Source organism: Erithacus rubecula (genome assembly GCF_903797595.1).
Source record: "Erithacus rubecula genome assembly, chromosome: Z".
Taxonomy (NCBI): Eukaryota; Metazoa; Chordata; class Aves; order Passeriformes; family Muscicapidae; genus Erithacus; species Erithacus rubecula.
Genome location: NC_136661.1, coordinates 18,498,163 through 18,516,182, shown reverse-complemented (window position 1 = coordinate 18,516,182; position 18,020 = coordinate 18,498,163). Strand labels below are relative to the sequence as shown.

At 36.2% G+C, this 18,020-nt stretch overlaps 1 protein-coding gene across 1 annotated transcript in view; it reads right to left on the bottom strand.

Annotated features, from left to right (window-relative positions):
• The window catches only part of HCN1 (hyperpolarization activated cyclic nucleotide gated potassium channel 1), a 190,080-nt gene that overhangs the window by 88,109 nt on the left and 83,951 nt on the right, over window positions 1-18,020 (bottom strand). Inside the window, exon 3 of the mRNA XM_079330692.1 lies at window positions 2,667-2,828. Coding sequence (XP_079186818.1) covers window positions 2,667-2,828 — 162 coding nt within the window. The remainder of the gene's footprint in view (window positions 1-2,666; window positions 2,829-18,020) is intronic.

Sequence of the window (18,020 nt, the reverse complement as noted above, 5' to 3'; positions counted from 1 at the left end):
GGCCCAGAATTATTTTCATGACAAAGAGTATATCAGTGGGATCTGAATAATTTTGTTGAACTACTTAGGCTTTAAGTTGGTACACTGTTAACCAGTGGTGATCTTATCCCCTTTTTACAGAGAGGGCTTTCCATTTTATAGTCTCCTTCATGTTGCATTACGAGGTTTCTATTAACCTTTCAAAGACAAAAATCCAATTAATTTGTTTTGTTTTAATTGCATCCAGTCACATTGCTCAAAGAGGTAGTAAGCAACTTGCAACCTGGATTCATTTTTCTCTTTCTCTGTGACATTAAATTTAATCAAGGTTATTTTCCTTTACAGTATTTATAAATTCAAACCATGAGCATCCTAAGGCATTGGGAATCTTACATGTATCAGTTCAGACAGACAAAACAGATTTCAAGACAAGGCTTTTAAAAGTTGTTGCACTCTGCAGCCTAAAGCAACTAATGTGCAAGACAGAATGGAGCTATGGACTGGAAGAGTAGGCTTGGCTGTGTCAGCTGAGGAGATGCCATGCCACCCTTCTGACTTCCTCACTTCCTTTATTAACAGATTATCTGCAAAAGCTTTGACTCACCACTGACTCACACTTTGGAAAAACTGACTTTTTCTGGCTAAGCACACATTGGCTTGAATAAGTCTTCAAGCCAGTGATCACAATTAATAAATTTAAAATTTTACCTTGTATCCAAACCCCAGTACCAGGTGCTGTCATCTCAGTAACAAAAGTTAAAACTCAGAGTAGATTAAACTGTTATATGCTACAGTACACAGAAGAGTAAGGTTACCCCTCTTGAGAAAGCTATCCCAGTATAGGAACATGAAACCCTTTCAAACTCCAAAGTCACTCCAAATAATAAAATAATGTCAGTTAGACTCTGAATACACCACAAAATCAGATAACCACTACCATGATCACCATTATCAACCTCCTCCTGTTTCTGCTATCATTTTAGAGGACTGATATTCCATGACAGCTTCACTGTCTGTTTTTAGTGTTAAAGAGTTAATTCCCAGAGACTGGAAAACAACTAGAAAATGTCTTGTAATGCTGTGACATGTCTAGAAGTCACTATTTCCCTAATACAAGTTTTAAATATGCTCCTGATTCCAGGCTGACAGCCCACCACTCTTTCTCTTGCCACTGGCCTAAAACACTGCCTATGCTGTGGAATTTATATGCAAATTTCTCCCCAATGTTCATTCAACATAAACAATTCAGTTGCTGATAAAAAAAACATTAATGCTGCAACTTTCAGAAAGGATCTTTCCAAGATTTTGTGGACAGTAGAGAATATTGTTTCCATAAAAAATAACCCTGAATGTGGGTAGGCAGAAAGAAGGGTCTGAGCATGTTCATAGTGTGTACAGCTTTCTTAAGATTGAATGTGGCTCTTAAGGAGCAGAGAGAATTTCATGGTTTAGTGTTTTCTAAAAGTTGAATGCTTCAATTAAGTGAAATCCAAGGCCTCCTTTCATTCCCTAGCATGATTTTCATCCAGATCTTTAAAAGATGGGAGAAAATGTATGCTTTGTAAATGTGAATGGAAGATGTTAGAAAGCAGAACACAGAATAGAGGAGAATGGAAAGATGTGCCAGTCAGCACTGTGGTGACCTACTTTTATTGTAGCAATCCCATTTTTGAGGATATGTCAGTATTTTTTTTAGAAAAGCAGGCACGGTGAGGTGTCAGCAAACATGCTGGTTATCATTAAAGATGTGGTCTGATGACTGCAAATACTTGTCTGAATGACTGACAGTCTTAGTCAAGAAGCTCACACATTAATGTGCAGTATCATGTTCCTAAAGGAACAAATACTGTTGTGGTTCCACAGCAGGAACATGTGACACTGAGCAAGATGCCCATCTACAGTAAAGGTAATTGTTTATGGATCCTAAGATTACAAAAACTGGAGAGACACATATTTTGAGATTATCAATGAGAGAGCTGCTTGAGGCCTTTTCTTTTGGCTACAGGCCCATTCCAACAATTTCACTGTACCTCCTATAAAAATGTTCTATATACTGCCACATTATCTGACTTGATAAAAAAATATGGGATTTTTTTCACAGCCATTGTCCCTCAAATAGAAAATCATTACCCGTCTTTATAAATATGACACAATCACATTCTGTCCTTGAACATTCTGTTCCCACACAGAGAACCATCATAGAACTGAGTCTATTTATCTTATTTTACTTTTAAAAATCTTGATCTGTGTGTTGGGAACAATGGATCATTACATGACTCAGAAGTTTACAAACTCAGGATAACATTGCATGAAACTAACACCAATAATCTACCTTCAGTGGCATGCTGAAACTATGGCCTAAACTAAAAGCAGTGATGAACTGAGTGTTTCCATTTATTTTGGTGGCTTTTTTTTAGGGAATAAGGGTTAATAAACGGGAATGACTTTAAATCTAAAAGTATTTTTCTGGCTCACTTACTGACAGTAAGTCAATATCATTTTATTGACCATGAGGACTACAAAACAAACTTTAGTTCATTAGCAAGTGAGCCAACAAAATATAAAATTAATCTTGAATAAATTGCAGTGCAGTATTTTGCTAGGCATGTGTTTTTACACTAAATTCTAAGCTAACTGTTTAGGAAAGTAATGTTTAGAAAGCACAATGAAAAATGAACAATACTTACAACCATACCGTTTAGGGACACCCAGCAATCTGGTGGGAAATCCTGGAGCAATGGTACTAAAAACTGTAGACAACCATCCCAATGGCACAGCAGAAGCATCATTCCAATCAGATTAAAGATTCTCACCACAGCACTGGCCAGATCATACGTCATGTGGAAAATCTGCAGACAAAAATTTCAGGTGATGCACACATTGAAAATCAGAAATGAAACTCATTTAATTCTCATCAGGCAGGTTAAAGTAAAAGACATGTCATGCTGAACTTCTAAAAAAGCTGAGGTTTCTAAGGCAGGATCATTAATTTGAGCACATGAATTTCAGCAGAGAACCATACTGACACACCTGACCCTTGGCTGCATGCCAGTGTTATGTAAGCTTCTGAAAAAGGCATATATTGGATAGAAGTCACCCACTAAAGTGTTTTCTTAAAGCCTCTAACTCCTTTCAATTGAAGCAAGATTCACAAATTTAAAAATACCTGGTAAAGTTAGTGGTACCATTACTTGCCTATGAGTTTGGTATTTAAATATTCAAAAGTTGTGGGAGATTTAGTGACCCCTTCAGAAGATTCACTTTGGCATTTATTACATTCTCAAAAGCAGAAAAATCTGATTGAAGGAACAATACTAGTAAGTATTACATTTTGGTTTTGGTTACTACCTCTATACTTTTAATCCAGTTTTCATATACCAGTTCACCAATGAAAAATAACAAAAAGGTAATTTAATTTATAGCTCTTAATTATTAGCATTCTCCTAAAATACTGATAATTCCGTGGCTACTATATAGGCTACTGTAGTAACTAAATTCATATCAAACCAATGCAGTAAGTTAGAATTCAATGTATTCCTCCATTCTTAAGACACAAACCATTTACATCTGCATAAATCACATAAAATACTCAGAAACAACAGAGATATTTTCAAGTATGTAATGGGCAAATTTGCTGGACAGAACTTGCATGAGGAGCAGCATTCAGCTGCCAGTACAGTACAAAAAAATGTATTTAGCACTCCTTCCATAATGGTTTTAATGCACTTCCAATCTATAAATACGGACATACTCCATACTTCAATCAACTAAAGATAAATATATAACATAATATGCATAATTATCACTATGCAGGAGTTATATTTAGAAGCTGAAAAATGTCCAGTTGGTGTTTCAAGGAATTTTAAGTATAAAATACTATTTAATAGTGTGGCTAGACATAAAAACTAGAGGATTAAGGGCTGAAAACATCAGGTTGCTAGAGATATATGAGCATATTAGTACATGACATTTTGCATTTTTAAATAAAAAAATTCACACATAAAAGATGAAAAGTTTGTGCCTTAACTTTTACATATTTAAACTTAAAGCAGAGATGAAGTAGCCACACTGCAAATGAGATAAGTACAAATATGGAGAGCACATTATGGTGTCTTTAACTTTCATGGGAGTCAGTTGTTTGAAAATGGCAGTCTTTATTCTGAATCACAAAACTCAAAACCTGAATATCAGAAACATATCTCAGACACTAATACTACGTACAAAACATGATTTTCAGTCTAGGGGATTTAAAGAGAACATATTCCAAATTCCAGTTCAGCAGTCATTGGAAATACAAGGTAGTAACATAAAGCCTATCCAAACACCATCTACCTACTGCCAAAATTGAGAAGATAACACTGATAATATTTAGGAGATACTGCAGATAGAAATAAAGTGTCACTATTACACATTTTTCTTGCTAAGCAATGTATTTATATTACAGCTATTTCAATAGCTTCAGTTTCAGTAGCTGTTATGAACCAAAATAGTGGATGTGTGCACTGGAATTATTTTATTTTGAAGAACTGGGAAAAATAGCAAGGATTACTATTGGTTTGGAACACTAGCTGTCATTTGGGTTGTACTTCCTCCACATGGTTCTTATATTGCAACTGCAGAGAGCAGATAATTTCTGACCACATGAAAAGTGTGGGAAGTTTTCCCTCATTTCCCATTAGGCTTTACTGTAAGAGACCCAGGGCAAGACCTGACTGGCAAAACTCTCCAGAGTCCAAAGCCCAGCAGTCTCATACACCCAATGCTCCCAAATCCTCATCCTGCCACTGCAACTATGGGCTTGGGCACTGTGTGCTGGGTCTAAGCCTTTCAAGGACTATTTTATCTTGCCTCTGCCAAAATGGTCACATTCTGCAAGAACGCTGAAATGTCGGAAATTTTGTACAAAACCAAATCCATCGAAGGAAATGACTGCCAACAGTCTGGGTACACCACTGCAAACTTCCATAATTTCTGACACTGTTTGCTCCAGAAATAGCTCCTATGAAGCTTAGTGTTCAATGTTAAAAGTGCTTGAACATATCCAGGATATTATCGACACTGCACAATGTGGTAACATTTTATCAACATTTAAGCTTACTATTCTTTTATCACTTATCTGCAGCCTATATAGTCTAATATTTGTGTAGTCTATCCTAATAATTGTGATGCCTCTGTGTTAACTTCAACAGAAAAATCTTAAGCAAATGTTGGAAAAACATTCTAAAAAATCTTTGCTTATCCACTCTCCAGCATGTAATATGTGACAGTTTTTTCTTTGAAAAAGAGCTTCTGGAAATAGGTGCTTGGTTGGAAAAAAAAATTAAATACTGCCAGCATACATTGTACAATGTCAACAGTATTTGCCTGTAGTGTTGTATTGACATATTTACACTTGGGAGGTGTGAGGGGTGGGATGTGTTGATTTTTTTTAACTAATAGCCAAAATTCTGTGTAGTCTGAAGTCATATATTGGATGTTTAATGATCTTCCATTTAGGAATTGATTGTGATACAAGGAAACAAGAGCAGTAACAGAAGCCATACTTTTGTAGCTTTTTTAATGTAATCACAAATTACAATTCCTATATTGCTATAAATAATGAGCTTCATTAAAACTCCTAGGAGATACGTGAAGTGTAGCTTTCTCAGAGATAAACTGGAGGACAGGAAACAAAAGCCATTCATTTGAGGAAATGGTGACTTGCCCATCAGCTCCTCCAAGTCCTCCAATGGGATAGAAAGAAATATAAGACCACAAATCAATTTACCTTGATTTTGCAGAGCCACTGTGTGTGCTCAAATCTCTCTGTTTCAACAATTTTTTAAAGAAGATACTATTCAGAACAAAAATCATTCAAACATTAGCACACAACTAAATTTAAGCCCCTAAGCCCCTCACTTCTGTAGTTAAATATAAATGCTTAGTCATCATTAAACATTTACCAGACAAAAATGCCATGCAAATAAGAGGAAATTACAACTGTAAAATACATTTGGAAATCTAGCCACTTGATATAGATTCCTAATTTCATACCTAAATATTCAGTTTAACCAGGAAGAGTGTAAGTTTTGGACAACACATTTATTAAAAAAATTACTAGAATTACTTAAGATTACTACACATGACAAAAAAAAAAAAAAATTCCTGAGAACTAACTTTTCCTAGAGTTTTGTTTCATGTAATAGGAAAGATTTCATACATATTTCACCTTTTTCATTATTATTCAGCTTCATTTCAAATACACATCATAGTTTTTGTTATGCTTGTCTGTGTTTGGTTACAGCACTGCCATTTTCCATGGTTTCCATATACTTAAAAAAATTTTAATGAAAATTTAGCCTGTGAACTAGCTTTTAAGAACTCATAATTTCTTCTTTTATTAATTTTATAAGCCTCTATCAATAGCCTGAAAACCTTAAATTTTTTCCTGAATAACTGACAATGCATCTGACAATGGCTGAAATGAAACCACAGATTAAAAGTTTCCAGTATTTTGGCACATTGCTCCCAGAGAACAAGAAATTGCAGAGGAAGTAAGACTTCACATGTTTTATCTCAGTTTTCACTAACACTTTATTAATGACTCTTTTTATTCCCACATGAGAAGCAGAAAGCAGACTATTCCTTCTCACGTTTATATTGGAGTATATACATCAAATTGGTTCTGCTAACTTTGATTTCTGAGCCTGAGATGGAAAAACTGTTCCAGTCTTACCAGCCCACATGCATTAATAGCACTTGAGGGCTGTCACATTAGGTTAATAGCACATGTATAGTTTAAACAAGTGAACACAAAAGCTGTTGAATTGCTGTCAAGGAATGCACAGGTTACCTCTTCTGCCTTCTGATAATTGGTATGTAATATTTGTTCAGCTGTGATTTTTAGTTTAGTTCAGAATCACACGATCAAGGACCATCAAAAAGTTGTAAAAGGCCTCCAATACTTCCAGGGATGGTTATTCCACTGCCTTTGATGTTTAGGTTCAGTTTATATAAAAATTAATTGATATAAATCATCAGAATTTAATTCTGACTAAATGGAAGAAAAAACTTCAGAATCTTCTAGAAAAATTTATCCAAATCTCACATCAGTCAGTTCATGCAGACACTTCTTCCACTTCTCAGAAGTACTACAGCTGCTTAGCATCACAAAACTATATTGGGTTTAGTCTTCAAATGGAGATCTGCAACAGGCCTTGGACAACATGAAATGGCACCTGCACCCAGTGAGCTGTGAGGAGTCTGGAATGTTAAACAGCCACAGTGAGGAAAAAAAGAGAGAAGGCAAACTGGAAGCTGTTCTTACAGCAGTGGAACCCCAAGCTAGACTGCAGGGCAAAATAACAGTTATAAAAGTGACCAGGGTTTTTTTGATTGAGTCTCTGCATCAACCTGAAATTATTTGGTTTATCCTTCAGTGCACAACCAAACAGAGATTATAAACCATAGGACCTGAATCTGAGCTGAATGTTTACTTTTAAGATAGCAGTTGCAACAAAGCTACCCTGGAAATAAAATAATATAAAAGGAAGACCACAGTGCCTGTTTTTGAGCACCCATCTCTTGATCTTCTTTAAACAATGAAAGGCAACCATAGGCTTTTGTCTTTATCTCTTTCATATTCGACAAATCTACTTCAAAAGATATTCTTCATAAATATCACTTGGGATACTATGGGTCTGATTCAACTCCTACCAAAGCCAGTTTCTTTAAAAGTTGCAGGTTAGCACACTCTACACTGGAAATATATCTGCACAAGCAGATGTAAACACACATTGATTGAAATGCCTGGCTAAGCCCTCAGGGTAACATTTTACACTCAACTGACTCCTGATATGTGTGCTTAATTTTATGATAAATAATTCATCATTGATAATTCAGTAGTGGGAAAAGGTATATAGCATTATCTAATCCAATTGCATATGTGATCTTAAGCTGGCAACAAGTGCAAAGATCTGCTTCTGCTTTAGTTGGCCCTGAAGGGAAAACACCAGTGATTTAATAAACAGAGCAAACTATTTTTAATCAAACATACTCAGAAAAACAGAGCTGAGAATGGCCTATTTTATGTGACCTTTAAAATTTGTTACTTTCTAGATGGAGTCAGTCTGACATTCGGTTTTATAATAGAAGTCCCATTTATTCCAATTCAAGGAAATGTACAAATAGAAGCCAGCTTCTGCTGACCAAAAAGAACAGCACAACAAAACAGAAATGTGGCAGGTTAAACCTGAAAGGATTAATATAACTACTTTACTGAAGGAACATTTAGGCAAGACTTGAAAAGGTCACATATAACCAGGAAGTAATATTTATTTACCATATATATAAATTCTACAATATTTATTTACCATACATAAATTCTAAAAAAAATCTGAAAGTACATATATATAAATTCTGTAAATTGGCCAATGCCATACTAAATATTAACTCTCCCACAGAGGGCATGACTTCACTCTCAGAATGTGTGGTTTTGTTATCCTCATGTGATAAATGTGTGGGACCTGCCTTGACTTCTAAATAGAGAGGAGCAGTCACTTAATCTCTACAATGAAAAAAGCAAGCAAGCAACAAAGGAGTTAGGATTCAGAAATAAAATCACCAGTGCTAATTCTCACTTGTTTGTACAGAGGTGGAGGTCTCATTCACGACTTACACCAGTGACACAAGGTACCTTATTAGACTAAACATTTATCTTAGGTGAAGCAAAGTAAAAACAAACCAAAAACATTTCACAGCTGTCTGAAAGACATAAACAGAATACGAACAGCCTGCCTCTGTGACAAAGTTCAGCTGTAACTCTTCTCCTTAAGTCATAGTACCAAAATGAGTGTGACCTGATGGCAAATAACAATGGAACTGTACATGAACATAGGGACTGAGTTTTGGCAGCTTGAAGGGTTGGTCTGTTCCCACTTCAGGATTATATCATCACCTGAACGCCAGCTCAAGCTTCTTGATGGGTCAAATATTTCCACTGACAGCATCACTGAACTCAAGCTGGAGACCTCTGAGTGTGGAGCTGAGCTAGAAGGGACATTTATTATCTTTCACAATTGTTTGTATCTTAAAAAGAAGGTAGCTAGGAGATATAGACAGTCTTTAAATGGCTCAAAATATCATTTAAGATTTTTCTCACTAGCTGAGCAAGAGGAAATGTTTCTTTTATTAAAGTGAAGATGTACTTTAACAGCAACAAGAGAAGAGAAATATCTGATTCCCCTTCAGTCTTTGCCAAGGCAGGGATTCCCACTATGCTAAAAAAGTAGTCAAACAAGCAATGAGAATCCTAAAAAATATCACTGCCTACAGCTTTTCAAATAGAAGATACCTGCATTTTAATAAGTTAATACCAGATTCTGAAGTCTATTTTCCCCAATTTTAACACATTTAAACACGCAGTTTTCATCCATAGTGAATCTAAAATATGCAATAAATGCCAAACTTACATTTACCAAGAAATCTACAATAAAATATATCTAAATGCCAAGACAATGCAGGGAGAACCTCAGGAAACACCAAAGTCTTCACAAAAAAAAAAAAAAGTATGCCTGATAAAATTATTCCACAACACTTTTGACCATTCAAGTCTCTCAAACCCTGAACCCACTTGTATTTTCATTTTTAATGCATAACTTTGATGGCAATTACACTCTACCCTCACACACTAGGTCTTTTTCTCATGACAGGTATTTAGGAGACAGAACAGAGCAGTGCCCTGATTGTACCTTACATTGAAATGGGTGGGAAATGATCCACTCCCCAGGCCCCTGGATCAAACAGTGCAATTCAATCAAAATGAATAAACACAAAGCAGCTGCAATGCTTTCTATGCATTTATACATATTCTACAATCATCATTGTACAGATGGGACACATGGAAACAACTTCTTTCAATCTCTTTCCTGACCTTCTTTTTAAAACTTTTTTTAAGGCAGTAATATATTCATCTTCCCATCTCTGTGAATACCAAATGAAATCAAGATATTTTTTCACAGGAGATGAAGACCAACAAAAAGATTGGATGCACACAGAAACTTGGAATTTTTCACATTTACAAAAATTGTATCTTAAACTATCGTTGTTTTTCAATAAATCTGTTTGTCACATTTCTCAGCAGATGTGGGTTTTGGAAGCAAAGGAAAGTGTGTGTAGAAAAACCAAACAAAGTTTTCTCTTGTGTGAACCTAACTCCTCATAAAAGTATCACTTTGAGATTCAAGGGGATGGTTCATTAACCACAGTTCTTGCAGATGCCTTCTCCCCAGCTCACATTGCCACACAGCTGACATTCAAATCAATTGTCCTAATTACAACATAGCAGTGTAATGATCTCATTGAAAACAGTAGAAATAATAAAGAATATTTCTTCTGGGGAATTAAAGCTGGTGTCTTTCTGAAGCTGATGAGGTTAATCTTCCAAACATGGAAATAATGGAAGGGAATTGAAAATAAAAGTAACTATGTTAAATTCCCTGTGAAATAAAAGTTCTGAGATGAAACTGCTTCTAAATGCTTTCTTTTGATAGCATGCAATACCTTCCTTCTAAAAAGCCCAAGAAATATTGCTTTATGAGGCACAATTGTTTCAATGTTTATAGATTTGGGTTGTTAAGAATAGATTTAAACTGTGACTAAAATAAATAAAATTCCATACCCTATCTGAAATTTTGCTTTTGATATTACTTTAATTGAAGAGATCATAGGCCACTAGTTCCAAAATCTCCAACACTATCAGCACAATTCAGATCATTGATTATTGCATGATATAGTGAAAAATTTGAAACTGTTCATCAGTTGAATGCTTAAGGCTTTAAATTAAATACATTTGTTCCTATGAAGTTCTTGTAATAGCAAATTCATTTAATTTGCTTATATAACACTAAGGCATAAAAATCCAGGAAATAACATCTAAAAGTACATATGTGAATAAATTATTCTTCCAGGAAGGAATCAATGATTTGTGGTCTAAGTCAACGCTTTGTAATATTCACAAATTATTCTAAAAATTATATGGATAATTGAATGAAATTATCAAAAACCTTTTTTATAGGAAGTGCAAATGAAGTCTACAGTTAAAATCTTACTGCCACTCAAAATCACAAAGAGGATATCTTTTAGAGTTGTAAAGGTTTATTTAAGAAAAAAAAAAAAAAAAAAAAGAAAGAAAAGTTCCTGGGCGGATACAAAGAACACACCAGAATCATAATCTTAAGAATTTCCTTCAAAAATCACCAGCAGAATTTAAGACAAAAAAACCTGCCTGATAAAAAGCAACATGCAGCAAAAAAAAACCCCAAAACCAAACAAACCAAAAAAACACCAAAAAACCCTCAACATTATAAAGAAATTGCTCTGGAAATTCGCATATGATAGTTTCTTTTCAAAAATACTATCTTATTTGGTTCGGTACATAAAACTGCTTTGAGCTGAATTATTCATGTGCTGAATTATTCTATCTTTCTGTATTCAATGACTGATAAATACATGGCTAGAATCATTAGAAAAATTGAGATTTTGCTTGCATGCACACAAAAGCTTGTTTTGCTCCCAGCCCTTAATACTCAAAAAATCTCTACAGATAGCCTGTGAACTTAAAAAGTGAGAGACTGAGAAAAAAAAAAAAGAAAAAGTAGATATACAGGTTATCTATTTTTTATCTATTGCAAACTGACAATTGCTAAAATTTTTCTGCATTCAGCACAGAACCAACTTAGATTTTAAATTTTAATGCTATCAGCTTTAACAATGAAAGGTTGACACAATGAAAGGCATTGTGTCTAGAATTTTTCCATTGTTTTTGGTAAAATAAGTTAATATTAAATAATTAAATTTTTAACATGCTTATTTTATTATGCTAAGGTATTTTGAAAGAGAAAAGTGTTTGAAAAAGAAAACTGTTAATGTATAGTAAGCTTAATGTGTAAATTCCTCTCATGTTGACTATAATACAATATCTCAAAGAAAAGTTCAACTTTAGTATTTTTTTTTCTTAAACTAGTTAACCTCATTAAACCGCAGACTAAGAACTAGAAGTAAACATGCTCTTCTTCCTTGAGTTATCCCATGTACCCCTTCTTTTTTAATTCTTCCTCAAACAGAAGGAAAACTTTTGAACGTTTCCTTTGGCATATTTGATAGTTTTATCTTCAATTCCACTTACATTGCTGTTACAACAACTTTCTTGCTGCTGATTCAATGCATTCCTCTGCAATACAGGCTGCAATCAACTTTTTTCTTTCTCCATCAGTCTGTTTCTGTCTAGTCCTTATATTTTATAGCTCTAAGCATCTTGATGTTTTCCTTTCCTCGTTTCTCTATATTGCTTACATTTAAAAGAAAAGAAAGATTGCTAAAAAATTAGAACATAATTATCTTAAAGAGTATTCTTACTACATTTTTGTCAACTATAAGCAATTCCAAATTAGTGTTGAAATTTTGGCTCACTGTATTTTTAAAGGCAGAATTTTCTGGTACTAAACATCTGGAGGGAAACTATTTACTTTCAGTAAGTAGATGAGAATTTCTCCCTGATTTCTGTGCTTTCTCTTATTCTCATTCCCCAGAGCATCCCTGCAGTACAATTTCAGTTCATCTATTCCATGTTCTACTTTTTCTAAACCCTGTCCCTGTGCCATACACTCTTTTTTCTTCTATAAATTCCAATGGAGTAAATGAATATTATATCAAAAAAATATTCATAAAAGATTCTCCAGTTCAGAATAACTAACTTTTCCATCCTTTTTTTAGAATTACTGTACCCAATGGCTGCCATGAAAAGCTCTGTAGTTCAACTACCACATTGTAGCAACACTGCCAAATCCAAGCCAGTATTACTGTGATCTAGGTAACCCTGCAAAACCTGTGATTCTCTTAAAATATCCTTTGGGTTGTTCATATTTGCATGCCTATCAAGCTTCCCTCAGAAATTGATGGCTAAAACAGCTATTTAAAAAAAAAAAAAAAAAAAAAAAAAAAAAAAAAAAAAGTAGTAATAAGTCTGAGATACTTGCAAAATCACTCAACTCCAGGAAATAGGATACAGAAAGAAAAGCATTATTTAAGGCCTACAATAAAAATGGCAGAGTTTTCAAGTTTTCAATGATATTTCAATCATCTTCTTTTCACTAATTTAATCCTGAATTACAGAATTCCCTTGTTTCCAGAAAGGTAAATCCCGGAGCCGTTTATGCTGTGTGCTCCCTGTCCTGCAGATTACATTCCTTCTCTGTGATGGAGACTAGCAAGAAGAAGAATAGCAGGAACAGTATTGACACCTGTAGAGTCACAGTGGGATGGAGAGGTATTTATATCATTGCATTTGGCAGAACCAGCACCAGGTGCTGCAAATGTTTCCAAAGGTACAGCTAATAGCCCAGGGAGAGAACAGCAGAGAACACAGAGGTGGCAGGAAGGACAGAACCAATGCATGTAAAACCAACTCATCATGCATGGAAATGGGCTAAATTGTGCCCAGCTGGGGCAGTGCCACCAGCAGCACTGGGTGACAGCACCTCAGGTGTGGCTGACAAGGATGGAACAAGCAGCACTGAGGCACATCCCAGAGCAACAGGAGTGGAGAGTGCCAGAGGAGCACTGGCCTGCAGGGCTGCCCTTCCTGACATTGCCAGTGCTGTAGCAGAGCCAGGAGATTTGCATTTGCTCTTTGTTTTTTTCCAGTTGACTGGGTTTGCCCATGTGCTATGATCAAGTGTGTAAGCTGAACACTTCATAAAGAGAGTCAGGGTGTCCTGAAGTATTTTGTGGGGATGATGGCAGACCCTCTTATTTATCAGCCCCTCTTATTTCTAATGAGGTGGTGAAAAAAAAAAGAGGAGTTTCCAAGCAACCCCATCCCACAAGACAGATAATGTTTTATCTCCCAAATACTTTTCCAGCTGCATAACTGCAGTGTGTCTGTGGGGTATGCATGTGTGTAGCATCACTCTAGGAAGGAAATGGAGCAGGTCATGGTTTTACAGAGCTACAAAAACTATTTTTCTACACAGCTCTTGTCCTGTAGAGATGCTCTATAAGCAATGAAAACAGACTGCAGGGAGATTTTTTAAAGACTCTTGGATGTGGAGTAGTACTTACTCAATTCTTTACCAGGCAGTATTCCCTGAAGTGCAATTTTGAAATTACTCTGGACAATTTATCACGTGCCCAAATGACCCTGTCACTTGGTGAGTCCATCTGCATGGAACTTGCTCTAATATTCCCGGCCCCAGAAGCAGCAACAAACAATGACCTTTTTTTTTTTTTTTTTTTTTTTTTTTTTTAAATAAATCAACCTGCCAAATACAGTTCTTTCTTCTCTGATGCCCAGAATAACAAAATAATATTCATCCCTGGGTTCCCCACATGTTTTCTAGACATTAAAATATCATAGTTTTCGTTGCTAAATAAAATTGAAAAAATACCATCCCAACCCACAGCTGCAATCATTCAGGGAAATCCTTTGTGGTTTGACTGGCTACCATCTGACTTCTATTTCTGAAATAAACACATTAAAAATAAATAAAGAAGTTGTCTTACTTTTTTAACATTCCTCATGTTAAATATTCAAACTGTGCTCTGCACAAGTCCTGCCCTTATTCTGCTCATTTGTTCCTCTTTACAACGTGAGGTGCAGAACAGCTTATTGTTAAGAAGCCAGAGACATGGCTCATCCCTGGCTCTCTACTGGCAATCTGGACAGTGACAGAAAGTGACAGAAGACAGAGGACTCTTCTGGGGTTGCTACCCTATTTCTTGTGCTTCCAGCATATGGAGGTCATATATTTCTCACATATAGTTTCAACTAATAATGCTCATGTCTTGTACACCCCTGGGATTATGCAGTGGGATTACTCAGTTTCTTTACACAAGGAGTAACAATCAAAAATATTATTCATATTAGGAAAACCTAAATAATTTTTTTTCCCCAAAAATCAAAGTAATTCATTGCGCCATGGTAACAATAAAGTGAACATTATCTCTGAAAGCCAAAACAAAACAACTAAAGCAAATACAGCATTATGTTCAAAACATGGAAAAGATTATGTAATCACAGACTAAATTCTCTCTAAATCACATTTTTCCTTTCAAACTTTTTATTTTTCCTTTCAATTGGTCTTCCCTTTCCACTTCAGTGATTATTGATTCCTCCTTTCTGAAGGAGCACAATTCTAAAACAATTATCTGCTCTCTTAGTATTTCCCTCTTAGCTACAAGCAAAATGTTATTCCATTAGTGTACTATTAGTTCTTTTCTCTTCATTAAAGCACAACTGTTAAAATGGGAAAACAGGGTACAATTTGTTTCCTAACAATGGATGTAATGTACTAACATAGAAGGGATATCATTTACCTTAGCTACGCCCCTCGACAGTGTTTCACTACCAAAAGCATCATTTCTCTGTGTAAAGGCAGCCCCAAACAATGCCACACTCAACATGCAATTTCCTGCTCCATCTCTTCTTTGATTTCAAAAAGATCTTTTCTTAAGAATGTAACTGAGTTCTTTTCAGGGATGCACGTACCCCAGGGGAATCCTTTTTCCCAAAAGTCAGTAAGAGTATGGCATTGTCCTCAGTGGATACATCATTTAACTGGATTTTCTCTGTCCTTCTGTGGCTGAATAAAATTAAATGGCAGCCTGTGCCAACCACAAGAGGAGAAAGGTTTGGGGAGGCATGTCTTCAAGAGGGAGAGACAGCTGTTTGGCAAAGACAGCCGAAACAGAAGAGCTCTTGTTCATATGGATTTGAGTTCATTTCAGCTATTAATCCCTGGTTTACCAGATATTGCACGTTTTGATTTTATGTCTGAAATCACTAAAGGATCCATTAATATTTCTTTATATGTATCTACATAAAAATGTATGTAACTTCAAGTTTTATTTCTGTGTCTACACTCCAGGCACTGAGAACATGCATGTCTCTATTATCAACAAACAGCAAGGTTGTAACAGTTTGCATTTAATGTTATTGAATTCTTTCTATCTTTAGCAATAAAATTTGCCTTGCTGATGTACATGCTCTTTTCTGAAATGCAACCATTTGTAGATTTTGCATATTTTGAAGTTTACACAGGACACTGAAGAATGTCATGTGGGCATTTACTATTCTTGTATCTTTCTCTGATGACCTAGAGAACACTCTTATACTGCTGTATATGTTTTGTAGCCTCAAACACTATTTAGCAGGAAAGAGCCATTACTGTGTTAAGTCTGGATATATAAATATAAACTCTAGCCCAAGCACTGAAATCTAAGACAGAGAACATGCACAGTCCATATAGTTTCCTTGCTAATCCTATTACTTATTTTATACTAGCTCTAAAAAAAGTAAAAAACCTGCCCTGCTAAGCAACATCACCTAGACATGGACAATCCTGGCCTAGGATTCAGAAAAAATACCATGCAGTTTAATGCATGCAATGAAACCCAGGCTATCTGAACATGGCCCCACTCTACACTGCCCTGGTGTAGATCTCAAGTACTATCTGCAATTTTGGGTGTCTCAATAGAAGAAAGGCATCAAACTATAGAGTGTGTGCAGAGGAGAGGGATCAAGAAGGTGAAAAGTCTCAAGGGCAAGACTGAGTGAGGTCAATTGGCTGCTCAGCTTGGGGAAGAGAAGGCTGAGGGGGACCTGGCAGAGAGGGACACTCACCTCATGGGGGGCAGAGGAGGGAAGGTGCTGATCTCCTCTCCCTGGAAACCAGAGGCAGGACATAACTAAGTGGAATGAAGTTGTACTGGGGAACCTCAGGTTGGACATTAGGAAAAGATTCTCTGCTGAGATAATAGTCGGTCCTGGAACAGGCTTCCCACAGCACCTAACCTCTCAGAGATCAAGGAATATCTGAAGGATGCTCTTGATCCTGAGGTTTATTTCCAATAGTCATGTGATCAAACAGGAGTTTTATCCTATGATCCCTGTGGGTCCTTTCCAGTTTGAAATTCTATGACTGTACAATGCTATCATCTTGCTCTTCTGCAATACATGGTCTCTTGCATTTTAATCCAGTAGGCTTCTAAGTGTCTAACACTTCACTAGTTGTAAAGCTGCCTTGTGACTAAAATTAATTTAGGACACAGTTTAAGGTTCCTTTGTGCTTTTCAGCTTTGGTTACTTCGGTTCTTCTTCACCAGATGTTCCAGAAACTGTTGTGCTAAAGCCAACAGGACTGAAGCCATCATCCCTAGTGCTACTTCAGCAATGGCACAGATGTTACCCTAAGTGCTGACTGCTGAGAAAAGTCTCACAGATACTCCTCTTTGGTGTCAGTAGCAGCTCAGCTGTCATGCTTTACCTTTTGAAGCTTATTAACACAGTCGATATTTGTGATCACATTGAAGTCTACACATAAAGAGATGCAAACCTACACATGTACATACCATTAACCAGCTGGAGCCCAGCAAAAATGGTGATTCATATGGAGGACAGCTCTGTATAAAAGGCAAAACAAAAACCAGAGGAAATTCCTCTCTTATCACACATGCAGACCAACTCAGAGCTTCCTGCCTTTCTCAATAAATGAGCCAACTGGGTGCATTCTGTGGAAAAACCTTCCAGGGCTGCTTGAGCAGTTAATCTGGATGATGAAAGTGCAAAAGACACCTGGGAACACTCACATCTTAGTCTCAACCCCTAAATAACCTTTCAGAAGGTTTTCTAGGTTGTTTTACTTCAGTAGTTTAAGTTTTGGTCTCTACTCTCCAAGGGCGTTTGTTTCCCATATTAAGAAATCCAAAACAGGGCTGAATCAACTTGACAAGAGCTTTTCTTCCTGGTTTGGGGAAGGAAGAGAGTAGGAAGTAACAGCTGTAGCTCCTCTGCTCTTTTGACAGACTCTTTTGACAACCAAACCATACACAACCAAGGTGAGAGCAATGAGCCAGCCCGGGTGCTCATGCAGCTCTGCCCCAGCCCTGCATTGCCCTGTGTTTGCATCATTAGAAGCTGACTCTGTCTCATGGAGAGTATTCTGTCCTCACACAAACCCATGGAACAGTCATCTCCAGGTTTTGCAGCCAACAGATGAAAAAGAACG